Here is a 22,636-nt window from a genome sequence, read left to right on the forward strand (position 1 = left end):
TTCTGTTGGATATGGGTTATCAATGTTTATTTTCTTAATTTGTTTATCATAATCACCATCCATTCTTTATTCTTCAGCAACATGAATTTTACACTCATAAAACTGCTGGGTCACAAGCAACCCAATTTGGGGGAGAAATTGAACCCAACGTCCTGGGTTGTCTTGCGCAGAACAAGTCATTTTCTGTACAAAACAACCCAAAGTTGGGTCAGATTGACCCAACTTCCTGGGTCAGACTCATTTTTAACCCAGCAACTTTAGGGTTGTATATGTACATTTTTTTTTATGTCTCCATTTTTTGTTCCTATTCCCTCTTTTGTTCGCTGAAGCGTTTTGTTACATGTAACAAAATGGTGACACTATTTGAAGCATTCAACGCATGATCATAAACATCTCGAAGAATGTATTAGAGAATGCACCATGGTAGCAATCAAGCATGTAATGGAATGAATTGTCTGTTGAAGTTTGTTTAAAAGTCTGTTTTTATGAACAGTGCGTTTGAATTGATCATTTGTCTGTATGCAACACTAAAAGGAAAAATCAACCAAAACATTCTTTATTCTATCACAAATTCAATTGGATGGACAACCTGATCCAACTCATAACCACTTCTGGATTTTGCTGGTGGCATCTATGTAGAATACATTTGATCCGTAAAGCCTTTTGGTTGATTGACTTTTAAATTGTTACTACGAGGAAATGGTTGTTCACTTTCATGTACTGTAACATGCTCTCATATGTTGAATTACGAATCCCATTTGTATTTGACATGGTGCATTTTATTCCTTATTATTGAGAACTGCTCAATAATAATGACTGTTTGCTTAAATAGCGGGATAAAAGCTATGCACTAAAGCTTGTAATTGACTTTACAACCAGTTAATTGAAGAAAAAAAAGTCACGTATTTCATTACGTCTGACTCCTCTCTGTTTCTTTCTTTCAGGATCATGTTAAATCAAGTACACAGAGTTTAAGTGACACCGGATACTCCTCGGATGGAATCTCGAGCTATCAAGGGGAGATTATTGGTCGGATTCATGAAGATGCGGTCAAGCTCAATGAGAAGGGTGTGTCCATTTCCTCTGAAATGACAAAGTTAGAGACATCAATGAAACCTCTATTGGAGTCGAAAACCACATCGGACCAGAAGCATAGGCCTCATTCATTGTCTGTTGGACAAGGACGGGACATCAGTCCAGAGGACGACGCAGCAAGAGATGACTCGGACGACGAGCTCAGCTGTAAGCTTCGTCACGATTATGTGGAAGACAGCAGTGAAAGTGGTCTCTCGCCATTACCAGTAAGACAGAAGAAGTCACATAAAGACTTAACAGATGAAGAGTTTATGAGGAGGCAAATTATGGAGATGAGTGCCGATGAAGATGAGTTGGAGGAATATGGCGAGCAGAGGACTAAAAAAGGGCATAAAACTAGTGGAGATTTGAACAAAGAGAGACGACGACTCCCGCACCATTCCAGTAGTTTTGAAGAGGCAGCCAAAGAATCAGCAGATGTGGAAGAAGAGGAAGATGTCGTAATGGCCGGGGGTCTTCGCCGTTTTAAGACGATTGAGTTAAATAACACAAATAGTTACAATAGAGACATGGAACTTAGTACTGAGCACGACCTACGAGAACCAGAACTAGAGATGGAGAGTCTTACTGGTTCTCCTGAGGAGAGGTCTAAAGGAGAATATTCATCCACTCTACCTGCTACCACTCCTAGCTACACTTCAGGAACATCACCAACGTCAGTGTCATCCATGGAAGATGACAGTGACAGCAGCCCGAGTCGAAGAGCAAGACTGGAGGAAGCAAAGCAGCAGAGGAAAGCTCGACATCGCTCACATGGGCCATTGCTGCCAACAATTGAGGACTCCTCTGAGGAGGATGAGCTCAGAGAGGAAGAGGAGCTGCTGAGAGAACAGGAACAAATGAGAGATCTGGAGCAACAGAGGATTCGAAGTACTGCTCGAAAAACAAAGAGGGATAAGGAGGAGCTGCGAGCACAGAGACGTCGGGAGAGATCCAAAACTCCGCCCAGTAATCTCTCTCCCATCGAGGATGCGTCACCAACTGAGGAGCTGAGACAGGCTGCAGAGATGGAAGAGCTCCACAGGTCATCGTGTTCAGAATACTCACCCTCAATGGACTCTGAAGCAGAAGGCTTTGAGATCATCGGTGGCAAGCTGTACAAATCCGGGAATGAATATAACCTTCCAACTTTTACGTCACTATACTCTCCAACAGAGAAGGCACCATCTGCTGATAAAACACTAAAAAGTGCAGAGGAGGTCTATGAGGAGATGATGAAAAAAGCTCAGCTCCTTCAGAAGCAAGGAAAACATGCCACACAGCAGAAACATTCACTTCGTGACAATACAAGTACTGCCTTAATCCCCGGCTCAAGCCCAACCCAGATTTCTTCACCCATGTCCTCCTCCACAACTGGAACTGACCCACGAATTCCAGGAATTCATGCAGCACAACACCTTTCAAAAGAAACTCAAAATAGGATGGTGTCACAGAGTGCCAAAATTGAAGGTGTTGTCGGAGGAGTCACCACAACCAAAATTCCAGTTAGCCACACTGCTACAACTCGAAATGCAGCCGGTGCGGGCTCCCAACGGCCAGCACAGGCATCACCTGACTCGTCCTCACTAACCTACAAAGTTTTCTCCCTTTTCAAAGGGCCCAGCCCACAAGCCTCACCCACGGCTTCTTCCGTGCAAAGCCCAACACATCCAGGAAGTGGCGGCAGGCAGTTGCCGACACTGCCTGGCGGACCATCGTCAACTCAAAGGTCGAATTCACCACGTCTTGTACGACAACAGTCCTCTCAAGATTCACCGGTAATGGTAATAACACTCGGATCTACAACAACTAATCCCACTAAACCTGTAACGGTAAACTCATCCACTTCCCCTTTATCATCACCAACACAGGCTAGCTATAAAATCCCGTACAGCTCCCAGCATCCATCAGCAAGTTCTCCAACTTCTCCCCAAACATATTCGTCCCAGCAGGCCCCAAAACATTCTTCACAAATGGCTCACCATGTTGAAAAACCAAACGTCGCTATTGGCACACAAAGTCGAGAATCGCTTTCTATGGAGAATATATCTCTTTGTAAAATCTCAAACATTTCAGGCACGTCAGTGGTCATGGTCCAAAGCCAAACCCATCCGACGAACATTGTGGATCTTCGAGCCCCGATGAGATCTGCCCCGATTATAATGACAGATCAAGGGATGGATCTAACATCCTTAGCTTCTGACGCAAGAAAGTACTCCTTGGGAGCAGAACATCCATCTGTTCGACATACAGCTGTCCAACCACTTATTATGAACCTGAACGCACAGGAGCAACCACATGTATCCGTTTCAACGCCAACAACAGTTAGTGTGACAGTTGCAGGTTCTATGTTCATCTCTCAACCCAAACAACCCATTGTCTATGGAGATCCTTTGCATAACCGTGTAGATTTAGGCCAGGGAGTGGGATCCGCTGTTTGTTTATCCCAGGGTAAGACGCCAGTTTCCGACCCATCTATTCCAAAAATCGACGCCTGCCTCGAGAATTTAGGTATCCAACAACAGCAGCTGCAATTACAACAACAAAAGCTCTTGCAGCAGCAACAACTTCTTGAGCAGCAGCTGCAGCAGCATCAGCAGCATTCTTCCTTTGCACGTTACAATTTAGCCAATCAAATCCCTCCACTTGTGATGAAAAAAGATCTCGTAGTAAGTCAGACAACCAGTTCCCAGCCTACAGTCACTGCAAGAGTAGCTCCACTGTCTTCCCAACCTGTTTGTAATGCCCCGCATGATATCTATGGGGGAGTTGTTCTCGAGCTACAAAATAAGCCAACAGTTATGAACCTGTCCACAGGAAAACCCCACGTTATGATGGTTCAGCTCGATGAGAGTAAACCATCCCAGGCAGCGGTGACTCAGTTACTCAAGAAAGAAGATCCTCCACCTGTGCCTCAAGTCTTGGATTTGACTGGGCAGATCAAACCAGAAAACCAAGTTGCTTGTTGCGATGTTGTATACAATTTGCCATTTGCTGGTTCCTGTGCGGGGTCATTTACTCAGAAGCCCACAACAGTATCACCAGATAAAAAAACTACCACTGAGACCTCAAACGCACCACCTCCTCCTCATCATATGCATTATAATATCAATCAACAGCAACAATCTCAGACCGCGCAGGGCGTAACGGACGAGCATAAACCATACCAAACGCCGATAGTCCCATCAGGAAGAATACAACCCTCCATGTCTGATAATAATCTGCCTGCCGTGACTGAAGCTGGTCACTACCAGAGGAACATTAAGGGAGGTGTGGCAGTAGATCTTAGCAACACCAATCAGACTTACGACAGTGGCTACCTCGGGATGGGAGCCCAGTATGGCTCATACACAGACCTGCGGCACCAAGGAGACATTGCAGGCCCAACGTTACCCATTCGGCGTTATGGGTCAATGTCAAATATCAATTCTGACTATTCCTGTGGGTCAAATGAGTTAACAGGACCACAGGATTCCAATCTATCACAATTCAGTGCAACCACCGCAAGGGAAATTAATCAAATGTGTGCGGCTCTTAACACAGTAGATCAGTTTGCAACACGGTATGGAAATAATCCCGAGGTATTACCTTATGGGATTGGAAGAGGTGCACATTTAGGTAGGCTGAATCTCCATCAAAGTTTAGCGTCAATCAGAGCAAGTTTGATGTATGGCCCAGATGGAAGACCCTTGTCCAATAGTCAAACTTTAACAAACTTGATCAATGCAAGACAAGCAAGTATACGCGCCTTGTATCCTGCTGCTTTAAGAGGAGGCGATGGCATGATATATTCGACCATAAACACTCCAATAGCCTCTACCTTGCCAATTACGACCCAGCCCGGCCCTGTTCTGCACCCCATGCCTCGAGGTATTTACAGGCCGTACCCCGCAGGCGTAACCGCCGTACCTTTAGCTAGTCTTACCAGGTTGCCTCAAGTGAGTCAGAGAACTCCACTGGCCACCCAAGGAACATATCCATACCCTCCTTCAAACCAGTACCCTGTTTCAACCACAACTTCTAGCACTCTAAGCACCTCACAAAATGAAACTCCCATGTATCTTGGAAGGCCTTCGACTGCAGCTCCAAGCATCCCACCAACCCAAGCCAGCACAACGAAAAACGCGTTAGGAGCTGGTATGCAAACGACGTTAGTTCAACAGGCTGATCAGACTCAACATATGTCACAGATGATCTCGCAAGGTCAAGGACAGCCTCCAACTGCCATGACGGCACAAGCCCAGATGCAGCCACAGCAACTACCTGTTCAAACCGAACCTTTATCATTAACCCAAAGCCATCCTCAAGCTCAATCCGTCAGTCAACCCCAACCAGTCCCACCCAGTGTTACTGCCCCAACATCCAAAATATCTCCTGTCGAGTCTCAGAAAAGCAAGGAAGATGAGCGGCTCAGTCAACAACAAGAGCACATGCTGCAACTAGAGCGAGAGCGTGTGGAATTGGAAAAACTTAGACAGCTGCGCCTTCACGAGGAGCTTGAGCGAGATCGAATGGAGCTTCAGCGACACCGAGAAAAAGAACAACTCATTGTTCAGCGTGAAATCCAAGAATTGCACACCATCAAGCAACAGGTCTTACAACAACAGCAGGCAGAGCGGGAGACTCAACTTATGATGCAAAGAGAGCAACTGGCCCAACAGAGAATGCAGCTTGAGCAAATCCAGTCTCTGCAGCAGCAACTCCAACTGCAGTTGGAGGAGCAGAAAAGACAAAAGACAGCAGCGGTGGAGGCAGCGGCGGCCACCGCAGCGGCGGAGGCCGCGGCGGCATCGGCAGCCGCGGCTGCGACGTCTGCCCAGGGCGTCATACAAGGGGTGGTGGTCGGAGGAGGGCCTCCTCAAGGCTTCCTGATTTGTGATCAAAGTGGAAGGGTTCTACAGCAGGACGGGCAAACTGTGAAATTCTGGCAAGACGGACAAGTGGTCCAAGCTATGGTGGCCGCTAGACCGATTCATAGTTCTGTGTCAGAAATGTCTTTGAGAAGCACTGACAAACAGGCTGAGTCCAAGATTATGAAGAAGCAAAACTCCATGCCCCGTCTTAGAGACAGCACCGAGGATGATTCTGGTAAGAAGATAGCAGACAGTTGCGTGCAAACAGATGATGAAGATGGAGAGGACCGGTACCTAAACCGGCGTAGAAGAACAAGGCGTATTGCAGACTGCAGTGTGCAGACTGATGAAGAGGACCAAGGCGACTGGGACCAGCAACCAGTAAGGCGCCGACGTTCTCGTATATCAAAGCACTCGGAATCCAGCGGTGAGACGAAATCGGACGGGTCATCCAGAACGGTATCTGCAAGTATCGCTATTCAAACCTCAAATGACTCGTCATGTCAGACTGAATCTGAGCAGCTAGGTAGGGTTTCGCCAGCTATTCATATCACCATGGCAGAAAGCTCAAAGGTTGACCTGTTACATTACATCGCAGCACCTGAGAGGACCCACAAGGGAGAAAGTCTGGCTTGTCAGACTGAACCGGAGTCACAGTCTCAAGGCGTTGTTGCTCCCCAACTCAGTGTCCCTACAACAATTAGTCCATATTCCACAAATCTGCACATAGCAAATCCATCTGACCCAAACTCTCAGAGACATCAAGGAGTCACTAAGTTTGAGAGACGAAAACCCGACCCACTGGAAATCGGTTACCAGCAGCAACCCAATGAATCTCCTCGCCAGCCCCCCAAATCCCCTCAGGTTTTGTACTCCCCGGTTTCGCCATTGTCTCCTCATCGTATGTTGGAGACAACATTCGCCTCACAAGAAAAGCTTAATAAAGCCCACGTGACGCCCCAGCAAAAGGCCTTGACTGCTGAATCGCCGCAACGCCACCAGTCTCTACCAAGGCCCATAAAAAGTGTGCAGCGCTCCATGTCTGATCCGAAGCCTCTCAGCCCCACCTCAGAGGATCCTGCCAAGAACAGATTCTCTCCATATTATCAGCAAGCTGTGTCCAACAGTCAGGTAGGAAATTCATTTTTTTAATCACATTAAGGGAAAATAACAGTGGCATTCTACACTATTAACTACTGTAAATTAATAAATCTTTTCTCGCAAGTACTTCTAATTATAGGTGTTCCTATATGTTATCCATTTTCCAATTTAACTCACACAAAAATTACTGTCCCTCGTAAAATAAAGTAAAACGTGCCATATAATTTGCAATGCAAAGATACACTGAATCTAATATCAAGTATGCTTGTCGTGCCAGAATCACATTTCCCTTTAGCCTTTTCTCTACTTTTCCTTACTTGGCATCTCCACCCCCTTTTCCTCCTTTCTCTCTCTCTCTCTCTCTCTCTCTCTCTCTCTCTCTCTCTCTCTCTCTCTCTCTCTCTCTCTCTCTCTCTCTCTCTCTCTCTCTCTCTCTCTCTCTCTCTCTCTCTCTCTCACTCACTCATGCTTTCTGGCTATCAAATGCTTAAGAGTTGCCAGTAGGACACACATTATGGATACATCATTGTTATGCTTATCTTTCCTTCAGCCTTGTAAAGTAATATTGCTTTGAAAATGATCTAGAATAATTTATGAGAGACAAATATAAATCTTATATCTCGACTTTTTAATCGTCGTCATGGATTTACCCATCACAACTAAATTGTAAGTAGACATAAAAAAAAAAAAAAGAATGGTCTTCTCGTCTTACTGCATGCCACTTTTAATAATTGGAGGAATATGAAAAAAATGACAACTGTACAGATTTGTAAGATAACAAATTAGACTATTGCGGACCAATTTTAAATGTCTAAAATGAATCTGTGCTTTCTCCTTGTTAAAATGTAATCGAGGGCTCATATACTGATTCTGGATCGCTCAGACAATCTGACTGTCATGATTATCCGCCTTGTAAATTTATATGTTCACAGCACTTAATCTTTCCCAAACACAAAATCAAATATTTTATTTAAAATTCAGTAAATAATGCTCTGGCTCTGCATGTAGGTCAATTAAAATGAAGTACTTAATTTGACTATATATCAGTCAACGTAATTCTTAAATTAGGATATGCAGACCCTTTTGTGCATACTGAGGTTCATTAATGAGCCTAATTTACATAAACACATTCTGTTTATAGCTCATTCTGCTGATGTGTCTCTGCCTCTCTCAGCAGATGGCCTCCCTGCAGCAGCAGCAGAATGCTGTGATGAGGAAGGTAAAGAGGACTCTTCCCAGCCCCCCTCCAGAAGAGAGTCCACTCCCCATAGTTACTCCAGCACAAATGTACAGTTCTCCCGGGATGCCTCAGAGGGTTTTGCCGAGACCTGCGCAAGGAGTCACCAAGGCAGGCTTGCTGAGTGAACTGAAAGCTGTCGAACAAGAGTCGTCAAAGCTCAGGAAGCAGCAAGCCGAACTGGAGGAAGAAGAGAAGGAGATTGACGCCAAATTACGTTACTTGGAATTAGGCATTACTCAACGTAAGGAGACCATGGTGAAGGAAAGGGAGAGAAGAGAGTTGGCTTATCTTCGCTGTATGGGTGATGCTCGAGACTACATGTCAGACAGCGAACTCAATAACCTCAGGATGGGAACTGCAACGGCAACCTTTGATGCTAATGGTTTGCTGACAAGGCCCAGCACCGCACCGCTCAGTCAGTTTACTAATGATCTCAACGCAACATCGCAGTATTCCTCAACCTCAGGCTACATGTCTTATCCTTACCCTCAAAATCAAGCGCCAACACAGCAGCCAGGCTCATCTTACCATCAGATTGGGTTCCAACCTCCCCAGTACTCTTCATCCTCTGCTCCCCAGCCTGGGACATTCCAGCCCCACCCCCCTCCAGGCCCCGGCTACCAGACCCAGGGAACTTATTCTTCCCGTATGTACGGCCAACCCTCTTACCAAACAGATCTCGGCATGCAGCATGGTCACCAGGCCTTCCATCCACCCAGCCAGCCTATGCCAGGCCAAAGTCTCCCTTATCCCAGCCACAGCTCCTACCAACCTGGACTTCCTTACCCGACCCAAGCAGATATCCTCACAGTACACCAAAGACCAAGGCAAACCTCTTTGGCTGATCTGGAGCAGAAACTTCCCACCAACTATGAGGTCATCAGCAACCCAGCAGTCTCTGTGGCCACATCAGCGCCGGATACCTCGTACGGCCCCGCCTACAGCAATGCATATGGACAATATCGCCCCCCTGAGCCTGGCCTGACACACTCTGGTGACAGCCCAACATCTGCGTACGTTTCAGATGAACATTACACCTCTAACTTAGAGCAGAACATCCCAAGGAATTATGTAATGATCGATGACATCAGCGAATTGACAAAAGACAACAGCGGGCAACCGGTTGATGCTCTCGGTCACCCGGTAGGAGGGCGATACCGCAGTGAGAATGGCCCAGGACGTGGCAGCACCTATAGTAGACCTGAAGATGAGCCGGTGGATGCATACGGAAGACCAACTAGCACGGTGGCTTACCAAACCCCCATGGACGGTCGTACTACCACCACGGTTAGCGGAGGAGCTTATTACGATGACTACAAACACACATCACGGAGCAACTCCAGTAGCCACAAAGTCTCAGCCAAAAATCTCGCTCCTGCCGTGGTCTCTTCTAAACGTAGTAAGCACCGAAAACAGGGAATGGAGCAGAAGATATCCAAATTTTCTCCGATCGAGGAAGCTCGCGATGTCGAGGCAGATCTGGCATCCTACACTATGACCACCTCGACGGGAGGCAGTTGTACTGTGGTGTCCCGATCCAAGAATCAGGACGAACTGGCATACGGGATGAAGAGGAATGCTTACGACCAGCAGAAATATTATGGCACCAGTCGCGAGGGTCTTGAGGAAGAAGATCGCATGTACGGCTCCGGTAGGTCCAGGTCCACCGGCTACGGCATGGATAAGATATCATCTCGAGATGCCCCAGGTCACAGAAGTAAATCCTACGAGAGGGATGCCATGGAGCGTTCTCAGAGGAGCGGCCGCAGTGGAAAACCACCCATCCGCAATCAGAATTCAGAGGAAGAGAGTCCAATCAGTCCTGTTGGTAAACCCGTAGGCATCGGACGGAGCTCTGCTGCGGCCAACGCTCACGATGTGAGGAACCAGTATGGGTCAAGTCATTCGCTTCCAGATGTGCAAGACCACCACAAGAAGGACCTTCCAAGGAGTCACGTGTACAAACCAGATGACCCTTACCTTGTAGACGACATGCACTGTGCTGTTTCAGACAGTGAAGGTAACTGGTGCTGAATCATTTCTGCTGTCTTACTTGTTTGTCCCACCTTTGAAGTGCTGAAAAGAGACTGCATGCCAAGTGAAGAATGTCGAGAAGAATGCCATAGCTTTTGTTGTCTTCTCTGATATGTGAAAAGAAGTTATTTCATGTTTTTGTGTTCTGCATGCTTTTTCTGTGTATAAGTTGGCTTCCTGTCTTTTTTTTTCACTGGTTTCCTGGAATGTGCATGGCTGTACAAAGTGGAGTTTGTTTTATCGCATGGCTTCTATCTACATCACACTTTGCAAGGAAAAACTATTGACTGATACTCTTTCTTCTGGTTTTAAAAAAAAAAAAGCGTATCATTTGGGCCAAGAGGAGACAGATTGGTTTGAAAAGCCTCGAGAGGCTCGTTCAGAACGTTCAAGACATCACAGAGGTGGAAGTCAGTCGTCTACAGGTAGGCGCACAAAGCACACCTACCATGACTATGATGAGCCACCAGAGGAATACGGTCCCCAGGATGACAACCATCAACGCCATTCCTCCTCCGCATCGTCACGGGACCAGCGATATCATGGCAACAGCTCCGGGAGGCACAACGCTTCCCGACACAGCTCCGAAGATCCCAGGTCCTCTCGTTCTAACAGGACACACCCCAAAGACAATTCGGGTCGATATGATGGCAGGGGCACTTCCTCTGCACAGAGGAGGGCTGGCCCGGACTCCCGTTCTAGCCAAGGAAGTCCCCGGAACTCAGGAGAATTCTCCCGTGACCCGGCTTCCGGTCACCACCACGGCACCGGAGGACGAAGCCAGAGACAAGCGGGAGAGCGCACAAGAAGGCAGGATCCCTCTGCTACAGGTTCCAAGATGCAGCAGCAGGGCCATGCTGGGCAACAGCGTTCAAGTGGTCAAAGCCAGTCGGGGAGACATCCTGGCTCGGAAGCGCTTGATGGTACTCAGCAAGTCCAGCAGCAGCAGCAGCAGCAGCAAAATGTACAACAACAGCAGCAGCAGCAGCAAAATGTACAACAGCAACAACAACAGCAGCCGCAGCAGCAGCACAGCCACCCCCCTCCAAGCAGCCAGCCAAGTGGACCATCACAACAGCAGCAGCAGCAGCAGCAGCAGCAGCAGCAGCAGCAGCAGCAGCAGCAGCAACCCAAGCCAAGCCAGACACAGGGACGCCCAGGAGGAGGTTCTGCAGCAAGCCAGCCAGCAACTACAACGGTTAGTTAAGTCAACAGTGGACAAACAGCTTCTAGTAAAAACAGCCTGCTACAATTCAACCCACCACAACTTAACACACAACAATATTAATAAGATCTTAGGATTAATAAGTCCAAAATTGAGTTCAAACTCCTTTACTGTGGTCTTGTTGTAAGTTGAGTTGTTATTTTTCCTAGGTCAAAATGGATACCACACCATCAACAACTTCCATAGGAATGAAGCCTACAATGGCAGTCCCAAGCATACCTCAGACTACCAAAACGACTCCACCGCCTCTAACAGGCATTGGTAAGTCTCACAATTTTCATCAATACAAATAGTACAAGGTGGTCATGTTTTTTGTGTCTACAGGCTCGAAAGCCGCCCCAGTGGGGATCGGTAGCAAAGCCGGCGGTATTGGCAGCGCTGCGGCTGGACAGGCACCTGCTGAAGGGGAAAACGTTCTGACCAAAATTCTGCAAGGGGGAGCAGCCGAGCAGGCGGGAAAACTGGGAGACGGTATAGTCGCTGATAAATATTATTTGGATGCTTTTCAGTTTTTGTTTTTTTCGTGGTATGGAGTAAAGTGCAAAATGATTGAGTCGCAGTGGTGCGTTGATCTTTTGCTTTTTATGTGTTGCTCACAGCTTTGTCCGGCCTTGGGAAGAAATTCACTTCATTCTTTTAAGTTGAAGAGGAGAGGGTGAGTGAAAGCCTAAAATTTTTATACGAGTCACATTGTAGGATGTGAGGCAGCAGATGGCAACCCAATTGTCAGCTAAAATTAGCAAATAATTGTAATTTAGATGTTTTGGAATGTTAGCATGTAGCGAATGTACTAATTGTTATCGTTCGATTCTCATCAAAGAAAATGTCTCTCCTGCAGGGTCTGCGTCGTCACAACAATCCAAAATGAGAGTCGTGGTACCAGAAAAACCTATGAAACTACATTTATTACTTTTTACCATCATGGTGATGTCAATCCAGAGCATGGAATCCTCTGAGCATCAGTAAGTGTTTTGGTTTTTCTGTTCTTTGTCTTTTGAGATGAATGCACTGTCACCTGCTCACTTAAGCGTTGAGTTATTGTCAAGAATCATGACAATAATCCACTTTATATATATATATATATATATATATATATATATATATATATATATATATATATATATATATATATATATATATATATATATATATATATATATATATATATATATATGATTTTTTTTGTTTCATTCTTTTTTTTTACAGATGAATGAAAAATTGCAGTTCAAAGTCAAAGTCTGCTTTATTGTCAGTTTAAGTTCATTACGGTTTTAAAATTTCTGCTGTTGCAAAAAAAAAAAAAAAAAAAAAGGAAGAGCACAGGATCTGAGTGCTAATCTTACCTTGTGCCTCCCTCACACTTCCAATAATCCAGGCCAGGCAAACCGGGTTAAAATTAGCCGGAGAAAGCTAATTGTGGCTTGGATTTAATGTCACTCACGCAAAGACGCACGGGAACAAGAGCACACACACAGGCTCGCACATTCGTGACTCATGGTTAGCAGTCCTCATTACATGCTGCAGTGAACTAATGGGCTAATTCTGCTCAATGATGCAAAGCCACTGAGGAGCAGATAAAGTGAATTAGAATTCATTTGATTTTAGCTTCTGTCCAAGCAGCTTTCTCAGGGTTAACCTGATGGGGTTCTTCATTCAGATGCCACAAATGCTGCGCTGACAAGTCTGTCAATTTGAGTTTGTGGCCAGTCTGAGGATTCATTAGGAGAATGTACAGATAAACCCGGCTCATGGTCCCAGTGGATTACTACCGACATCATCAGGCCTGCGATTGGCTCAGACAGAGATGTGATTTAAACTCATTGATTGGTTTCATTCGGATTGATCTGGTCCATGTCAGGGGATCTAAAAGCACCGCCCGCATGAGTGAGTTAGCTTTTACATGAGCTCTTCATTTGGTTTGTCTTCTTATTCCGGTCAATTTGATCTGGCATGGATGTACTAATCTTCAAGATATATCTGTCTTCATTCCAGGAGGACTTGTGTTCTGCTTCTTCTCCTCCTTAAAAAGCTTTCTGGGATCTAAAAGAAAGTTCAAGGCCCACTGAAGGGAGCGTTCTGGCTGCGCTCCAATTGAGGAAAGCCTCATTGCGCCCTCTACTGGATGTTCTTCATATCTGAGGATTACACATCTGGCATGGATAATTTATCCCACGTTAATGCTGATTCTCAAAGCATGTCAAAGGTTTTTCTGGTACCAAAGAATCATATCGCTCGCAGACAACTCCAGCAAGAAACCTGAACGCTCGGGTTCTCCGATCTCTACATTCCAGAATGGGAACGTAACCCTGTCTTTGAATGTGTTCTTACTTCTCCTTTTCTTTTCAGTGTCTCTACAGAATGAATTGTGTAATTGTGTACATGCACGCACAAGTATATGAAAACTAAAGAAAAACAAATTCATATCTGTACTTTTCCAACAGCCACAATTAGTCATGAGTTTTATTTTTTGTTGTTGTTTTGTTAGGGGGGGAAATACTGCCAGTGTGCCCATAAGTGTGAGATTCACACCGATGAGAGGACCAAACGAAAGAGTGGCAGTGGCTCGATATCTCGCCATCACAAAGCCATTGCTATTGTCTGCGTGGAGCTTTCATACCTCATCTTTTAGTTCCTTTTCAATTTGCCTCATATTCACTGATTGGACGAGCCTTATTCAGAACTTTTTTATTTTATTTATATATATATATACCTCGTATGTTTTCAAATGTCCATATCATGACGCATTTATTTTTACGCAGCTGTATACTACTGTATGTACAAAATCTTTCAAGATGTCATTATGTAAATTTGTCATTTGTGTATTTACGGAATAACATTTTTACCTTGTTGTTTTATTTGGTACAACTTTATATTTGAAGCTTTTTATTTTGTTAACTGTCACTTTTCTCGCATCAAATAATTTGCTTGGTGACTTTCAAAAAGAAAAAAGAAAAAAAGCAATAGCATGCAGATAACTGTATATAGCACAATGGTATAAATGTTGTGTACGTAAGCGATGGGGAATTTATCCGACGCTTCTTGTTGTACAGTTTGTCGAACGGTTTACAACCATCGTACCAGATGTCCAGACGTGCATGTGTGTTAGGTGCAGATGCATTCGACTCTAATGCTTAGAGCATGCGGAGTGGTAGGAACACATACGAACGCACATATTTCGCCATGTCAGAGTTCCTTTCTGCTCTATGGTTAGAAAGTCATCAACAATCTTACGAACAAGCTGGGCCCACTGCCTTTATTCTCCGCGTTCGCACACGCACACACGAAGTGTAGATGAGCAATTCAAATGTTCTATGCAATGACTCCTTTTGAACCCGGTAGTGACGTCATCACAACAAACCAACAACACCGCGTCAAGCAGTTTGAGGTCTGTTTTCACTGTTTGAATCGATCGAAGTCGAGATGTTTTGTTTGTTGCATGTTTCTTGAGCTGTCCCCACCCTCCGCAGGGACTTGTTGCCAAAGGGTAAACTGTGTCTACTGTCCGTTTTTTTGAATGTCCACCATCATGTTGCTTCGTAGCATGGGTTTGCTTGGCTGCTTCCTTGGCTGTTTGTTAGTTCCTCGACAGTTTTGCCTGACCTGGGCTTGCAGTGACCGTCTGTGCTGCTCTGAACCTGTGACACAACACATGGTCAGCACTTCATTTGTGTCAATATAATTGTGTACATATTGTGTTACTCGAAACCCGCGGGGGTGAATGGAATGCTTCTTTTTTTTTATATATATATAATTCACCTTTAAATGAAATCTCTCTGCAGCCAAGCCTTCGCGGTGGTTAAAGGTGCATGACTCGATCTTTATATGCTTAAATGCTTGATTATACCCGAATGATGACAACCTGGCATGATTTCACCTAGGTTTGCAAACAGGCCAGTGAGCAGAAGATGAGCAAAAAAAAGAAAAAGTTCAGCCAGTCACTCACAAATCAGGGCATGTCTTTATTCTATGTTGAAAGCACAAGCCTGGCTGGTTGTGGTCGCCGCTGGAAGACAAGCAGACACATGGACGTTATGTCACAGTGCCTCCGAGATCGCCATCCAAACGCGAGATGGAGATCCGCTTGATGCGAGGCACGTAAGACTTAACAGCTTTTAGTGCAGCCATCCTCATTCTAACTGTAAATACACGTTCATTCGACTGTACAGCTTTTGTTTGCAGTACGGCTGTCATGTGCATCCCCATGCCGTATTTGATGCCAACTTTTTGTGTATAAAAGAACATTTATTAACAGTAACAAGGAAGATGATTATGGTACTTGCTTATGCATAGACTATGTGGCTAACCCGTACTGATTGTTTACAACAGTGGAACAAAAACGGAACACAAATTCCTCTTCAGAAACATATTCAGTCTATGTCGAGATTCTATCCTTATTGTATTTTAGAACCTCCACGGCAACAAGTTGCCTTCGGTGTCCCACAATCAGGAGGTTTCCGTGGTTATGATCTAGGATGTGATCAGATTGTTTGGATGAAGCAGGGCAAAAAAAAAAAAAGGAAAAAAACAATAAAACATCTGGAAAATGTCATTCACTGTTGTAAGTGCAATGGGGAAAAACGTCAGTCGTGTATCCATCGTGAAACCTTGTGCTCTATTCGGTGTATTCCTGTAAACTGATAAATTAATTAGTACATTTTGGTGCATCATGTCCAGTAATGTGATTCAATGAAAATATTGATCCTGCAATTTCCAAACAGAGAAAAAGAATAAACATTAAAGAAATATAATGTTGTCTTGTACATAGGTCTCCGTGTCAGCTTATTCCCTTAGCGCAGCTGCTTTCCAAGGCTTCGGGGGGGAAAATGTCAAGCAGATGTAGGCTGCCTTCATCTGGTTTCACTGCCACTTATCAGACTTGGTCCGGTTCACCCTCAGGCTTATGCAGACATTTAGCAGTCCAAAAGTGTCTCAAGGGAAGAAATAAGCCTCAGGTGGGAAACCTCTTTAGCTTAAGTCATTATTATTTTTTATTAAGTGGTTATCATGCCTTGTAGGGATTTCTACCTGTTGCATTTTTCAAAAAAATTTTTTAGTTATAATTCTGATGGCACCTCTGTTGTTCCGATCATCTAGCTGGTGTCATGCTGAGAGCCAGTCTATCTCTCCGCTGCCCTTTAAATATCAGTGCACCTCTGTGGTCCGCACCTGCTCCTCACCACCCAGCAGTCGCTTGTATCAACATCATCTTTTTGTATCCCTACTTGAAATTCAACATTGGAATCACTGACAGTGATTGACATTTTGATATTTACAATGCTTATCTAATCATCGTTGTACTCGCTGTTGTACTCCAAACACAATTTCAAGGACGCTATAATCGACCGTCAATCTATTCATATTTCAAGGACATATTCCGTAGGAAAACAATAAGTAAAGACAATCTGTTCTAAAATCAAACTGTTGAATATTAATACCTGAGATAACATTTGCACCGACTTACTAGACTGTCATATAATTTTGTATGACAGTAGAGTGCAACATACAAGAAGATAAAAGCCCCTTTTGTGTCTTGACCTTAAGTTAAATGTCAAAGAATTGACCGATGTTGATCTTTCTTCAAGGGCCCCATCCTCTGCCACTGAGATTTAATGGGTTGCCTTATATATCTTGAAAAGCTTCTATCTGCCCTATTCAAATGAAGCAAGAATTGAGTATTAATATGAACATTAATATGGAATAAGATGACTTGATTGACCTTATTAATTGATACGAGCCACCAGAGATGGATTTATGGGTGCGGCAGCCAACTACAAAAAAATCCATCCAAATGACATTTCAAATGGCTAATGACATTCACGTCGCCTTTTGGAGATCTGCTTTCTTTTCTTCGCAACTGCTTGTCTGAAGGACCCCTCGCGCTTGACATCAATGTCGTTTTATTATTAAAGACAAAGTGTCAGCTCATAAAGTGTAAGCACCAGCAATCTTCAGTCATTTATTTCCCGAAAACCATGTTGGAAATAGACTCCCCACCCGTACCCGTCTTTCCTGCAGTATTAACCCATCATTTCCAGCAGCCATGACCTCACAGGCAGTGTGACTCATCCACGAATAATGGGAAGCGTGACATCAATTATTGGAGGGAAGCAAGAACTTACTCATCTGTATTTGTAGCTCGCTTTTAAGAAGGTTGAAATCATTTGAAATTAGCAACCACTCGATTTGAACTTGACAATTTAGAACATGATCGTTTTTTTTAATGAAACCTTCCAGCTGAATTTATTCAAATCAATGATCTATTTCAAATGATTAGGGAGTCATTTCAATGAGTAGCGTCGTATCACCACTGGAGGTCAGCAGAGAGCACTAGTCATCGTTTCCCACAACCAATCAGACTGCTGTGCAAAATGTCCATTGAGTGTCTGAGACTGGCTTTTACTGGTGAGTCATTCACATTTTCTAATCAATCAGTTATATTGACCACAGTCTTTTAAAGGATGTCGCCTTGAGTGACTAACAATATCTTCAGTGGGGAAATCTGCACTGAACCTAAAATGATGTTACTCGAGCCAATCCTTGAGGACCAAGAATATAAATTCTTTCCTTTTCGTACAATGTATTTTTTCGTATCATGAAGCAACCATCCATTTGTTAGCATCCATCGAACTGACAAGAAATAAAGTGACCTTTCAATTATCGGGAGGATCGATAGCGCTCACAGACACACGCGGTAAAAAGAGGCTAATACACTGTATGACCTTTGCCCTCTGTTGTCCTGCGTAGTGATGAGATGAGTGTGCTGCCTCGCTGCCACTTACGTTGAGTATGAATTTAACCAAGTAGAACACAAGTGTTTGTGTGTGTTTGCAGTTCACGAGTCAGAATTGCTGATGCTTCTCCTTTGGGCCCTGTCAAGCACACTTAGCGTCAGTGCATAGGACGTAACGTGGGACAAAGTCTCTGTAATTTGGGAGGAGAGAAGCAAGCAGCCACGGGGACCTTTTAGTTAACACTGGTGAAGGACATGGTCAAACATCTGTGTGATTTGTGCAATATCGGCCTCAGGTTTGACACATACTCTGCCTCAATGCATTGCCAGGTTAGTTCAATTAAATATCTCACTGCAAATAAACAAAGAATAGTCCACCATCAGTTTTCCTTGGCTTAACCTGGGGTCAAGTCACAGGAGTAGCATCTTAAGCAGGGAAACTCAGACCTTGATATACGTATAGATAGCGCAAAAAAATAGATAGGTCAATGGTGTTTTGAGATACGAATAACCCGAGTTGAGTTTTTCAAGATTTAGCTGTCATTCTGTTGATTTTTTTGCTTTGACTTGCAAGCAAAAGTTTAAGCCGCGAATGGAGTATGGTGGCAGTGACTTCACGTTATCTTAATACAATCACAGTAGCAGCACTTCAGCATGGAGTTTTTTTTCCCCTCCATCCTTAGTTTAGTCTGACATGCTTGAAAGCCCCTCCTTCCCTGGGATTAGCAACCTCCGTGCCTTAATAGTATGGAGAACTGCCATTAGCCATCTTTAAACGGCATGTTGGGGGCGGTGCATAGTAGACTGCACAGCATGAGAGAAAGTGCTCCCTTTGAGACCAAATTCAGGGCGAACATAAATCGTTCATCTACATCCACTTCTTTGTGAGATTTCTAAATTCCCTATGTTAGTTATTTAGTTGAATTAAGAGCCATGACGATGTGGGAATACGTAAACACACATACACACACACACACACACCTCCCGCCGTGCATGCATCTTGCCACTTGCGGTAGTGACGCTGATGATGCTGGCGTGCAGAGGAGGACCAATGACAGAGCAGGATGCTGAGGGAGGCTGCTCGGCTGAATGGAGGCGACGGGATGCCGTCCGTGTAGCAGCACAAGAGAGGAATTGACATCGAAGGAGGTGAGTGTCTTTCTGCACGTTAATTCCACCCTAATCTTTCCTCTTGAAATCACTCGCACGGTCCGTGAAGTATCTTTTTTTTTTTTATCTTCTCGTGCGCGGGTTGAAGGGACACTAGCTCGGACCCAGCCGGCCATTGATCACTAGATAGCACACGATTTGCGTCCCAACGCCGTGTTCAATTAATAGAGCAGCGATGGTGTTTTTTGGGGGGGGTTTTTTCTAAAAGAAAGGTTTCATTTGGTGCATGTCTAATGTCAAGGTGGTGCGTTCAGTGGCTCGACGCGCACCACGCCGGGACCATCAAACATGGAGGCCCACTGAGGTGTCAGTGGGTTCGTGCTCCTTCTGCTGCATCACATGCAATTTCCTTGGTGCAACATTCACATATTTTTATCTGTGGTGTTAGTGCGAGATATTTAACATAACAGCATTCATTCAATTCCATCCCTTTGATCGTCATTTCTTAAAAGAAGGTAAGGTGGGAGGGGGTGAATGGGATCCATTTGGAGCGTTTGAGGCTCAGTAGTAGAATACATGATGAGGAGGCTTGATGTTGCAGCACACTCCAAGGGATTGGCGCTACTTCTCGTGTGAAGTGACTCTTATCAACCCACATTGAGGGCTAATTTTAGAAAACTGTCCTTCTTTGTCTGCTTGAGACTCTGACCTCAAATGGAGCGCGCCATTGTCTCCTTTCGACCACTTGTCTCCCCTCCCTCGTCGCTGCTGTTTCATTGGAACACCGGCGATGTGGCAAAATGTCAGAATGGTGCCCACCTTTATGCAAAAAGTCCTTGCAGACACTCAGCGGTGAAATGTTTTTAGTATGTCATCCGTGTCCTCTTTGCTACAATGCTCAATAAATTGCCAGAGATGATTTCTGCACGTGGCCCTAGCTTAATCTAATGTTGAAACATTATTTTAGCCAACCTTTATTTGGTCCAATTGAGATTTTTCAAAAAACACATGCATCATAAGGTGTTGATTATACCAATTTGTTTTGTGAATTGGGTAAAAAAAAAAAAAATTAATTTGCGGTTCCATGCTAATTTTCCTTAGGGATATTCTTTGACACAATTATCTGATTGAGATCTATCTAAATACATATAACTTGACTTATACAGTAGTTGTTTGGTTTTGCAGCACCATTCAATAAAGCGTGATTACCGTAATTTTCGGACTATAAGTCGCGTTTTTTTTTTCATAGTTTGGGTGGGGGGGGCGACTTATACTTAGGAGCGACTTATATACATATGTATGTTTTTTTTTCACTTTTTTGGGCGTTTTATGGCTGGTGCGATTTATACTCCGGTGCGACTTATAGTCCGAAAATTACGGTAGCTGTCTGCTAGCAAGCCTAAGCTCTACTTTTGTTCAAATGTTTCTGTGTTGGAACTTCATTTGGCTAACTGAATGTTGAATTATGATGTAAAACAAAATCATTTACATAAACTGCGGTCTTTCTTATTCACCTACAGTTTGTGCATTAGTGTTATGAAAACAAAGTAATGAATTTGAATAGGGACACTGTTAACCATTTCAATGACACTTAAAGACAAGGCACATTATGAGCTTCACTTTTTATTTCTGGCTAGGAATTTGTAGTTCATCCAAGGTGGGGACAGTTTTGTCTGCACAGCCAATTTGTCTTGAGCTGTTGAAAGCTGACCAGTGAAGATAAGCGCAGCTTGTTGTGTAGGCCCAAGTGTGTTAAATTGGAATTTAATTTACCAGCTGCATCTCAGCGGGACTCCACTGAATGCGCAGAAGAATTTTACGATGGAGGAATTTGGATTGTCTAGCTTCTTCAGCATGCTAATTCAGTTTTGGAGAGAGGAGTGTCCTCTCTGACCTCCTGGCCTCCAAAATGACCTTGCAAATGTCTTGCTCGGTGGAGATCTGATGTTAACTTATCAGCCCTCCAAAAACCCCGGCAACAAATCAAGGACAACCATGAATTAAAAGGCTTTCATCACGTCGTCTTTTGCCTCCGGCCGTCAGATTTGGTAAACGACGTCTGGCGACAGAGGTGCTTCATCTCTGTTAGCCTACACGTCATCACCATGGAAACTGGGCCGGAGCAGTAAGTGCCACCAGAGAGAAAGTATGGATGCTTGAGTCCATTTTTGGGATGTGTTTCTCGTGGAATCATCACCACTCGGTGAAGTATTAGTGATAGTCCGATATGTGTTTTTTAGGGCCAATAGCGATTATGAGTAGTCAAGGAGATGGATGATATTTCCAGTGTTAAAATGTTTCGAATGTAGCCTCACTTCACTCGCTTGCGATCGTAGGAAAGCATCAGCAAAGATAACAAGCTGACGCAAGCCACATCAATTCCGTTGTTAGCTCAAATATTTTGGAAAAAAGTTTTACTTTAATGGAATGGCTTTATTCACCGTAGACACCTGCGCCGTAGCGCAAACGCTGATTTATCTAGTGCAAGGCTCACTGTGCATGTTTGCATTCTGAAGTTGGCTGTGACCACTCCCACAGTTTTGCAGCCCTCCTTCTTGCAGATCCCCCAGCTTGCACTTATCTGTAGAATTTAGAAAATTTCCAAAATGGTGCCCTGAACGTTATCGCAGGTAGCACAGGCAAGCCAGGCGGCCGCCTAGGGCGCCATCTGCTGGAAAGGATACCAAATTGCTGTTTAAAAAAAACGCTTTTCATCTACATTTAATATGCATTGAATTTTCTTCTAAATAGGAAAAAAGGGGAAATTTAAAAATATTTATATATATTTGCACAACTCTGTTTGGATGCCCTCCTGGCGCTCTCCTCACCTCCACCTCACCTGATCAAGTAGGCTGCTGTTTTGTTTACATTGCAAGATGAGCGTGGCATCATGGGTAGTTGTATTGCACACAAAACGTCGTTGTGCTATTATTGACATTGTCAATGCGTTTTTATGACGAAAAGGCAGTCCAAATTGTAAGGGGCTGCTTCCAGAAAACGCAGACAGGAAAAGGAGGAAAACGGGCGCAAAGTAGAGGTATGTCGAACGCTAAAGAATATAACATTGCGTGCTTGTTGATTTTTTTATTTGGACATTTGGCAAAGGTCAGGTAAATGCAGCTACCACCATCTCCTTATGCAATACGCATGCATGAAATAAATTTAAGATAGATAACGTGGAAGGCGAAGTTTAGAATATCACGATATGTTCATAATCCTTTCAAACATTTGGTTGGAACTGAGAATTCCCGGGGTCACTACTGTTGTGA

The 22,636-nt window shown here is 44.3% G+C and overlaps 1 protein-coding gene across 1 annotated transcript in view; it reads left to right on the plus strand.

The window, feature by feature from the left end:
* The window catches only part of bsnb (bassoon (presynaptic cytomatrix protein) b), a 40,358-nt gene extending 24,071 nt beyond the window's left edge, over positions 1 to 16,287 (plus strand). Inside the window, exons 5-13 of the mRNA XM_061292057.1 lie at positions 945 to 7,058; positions 8,206 to 10,288; positions 10,626 to 11,500; positions 11,677 to 11,788; positions 11,852 to 11,998; positions 12,127 to 12,182; positions 12,366 to 12,489; positions 13,520 to 15,179; positions 15,504 to 16,287. Of these exons, the coding sequence (XP_061148041.1) occupies positions 945 to 7,058; positions 8,206 to 10,288; positions 10,626 to 11,500; positions 11,677 to 11,788; positions 11,852 to 11,998; positions 12,127 to 12,167 (9,372 nt within the window). The 3' untranslated portion in view covers positions 12,168 to 12,182; positions 12,366 to 12,489; positions 13,520 to 15,179; positions 15,504 to 16,287. The remainder of the gene's footprint in view (positions 1 to 944; positions 7,059 to 8,205; positions 10,289 to 10,625; positions 11,501 to 11,676; positions 11,789 to 11,851; positions 11,999 to 12,126; positions 12,183 to 12,365; positions 12,490 to 13,519; positions 15,180 to 15,503) is intronic.
* Positions 16,288 to 22,636: the final 6,349 nt, after the last annotated feature.

Source organism: Syngnathus typhle, linkage group LG11 (genome assembly GCF_033458585.1).
Source record: "Syngnathus typhle isolate RoL2023-S1 ecotype Sweden linkage group LG11, RoL_Styp_1.0, whole genome shotgun sequence".
Taxonomy (NCBI): Eukaryota; Metazoa; Chordata; class Actinopteri; order Syngnathiformes; family Syngnathidae; genus Syngnathus; species Syngnathus typhle.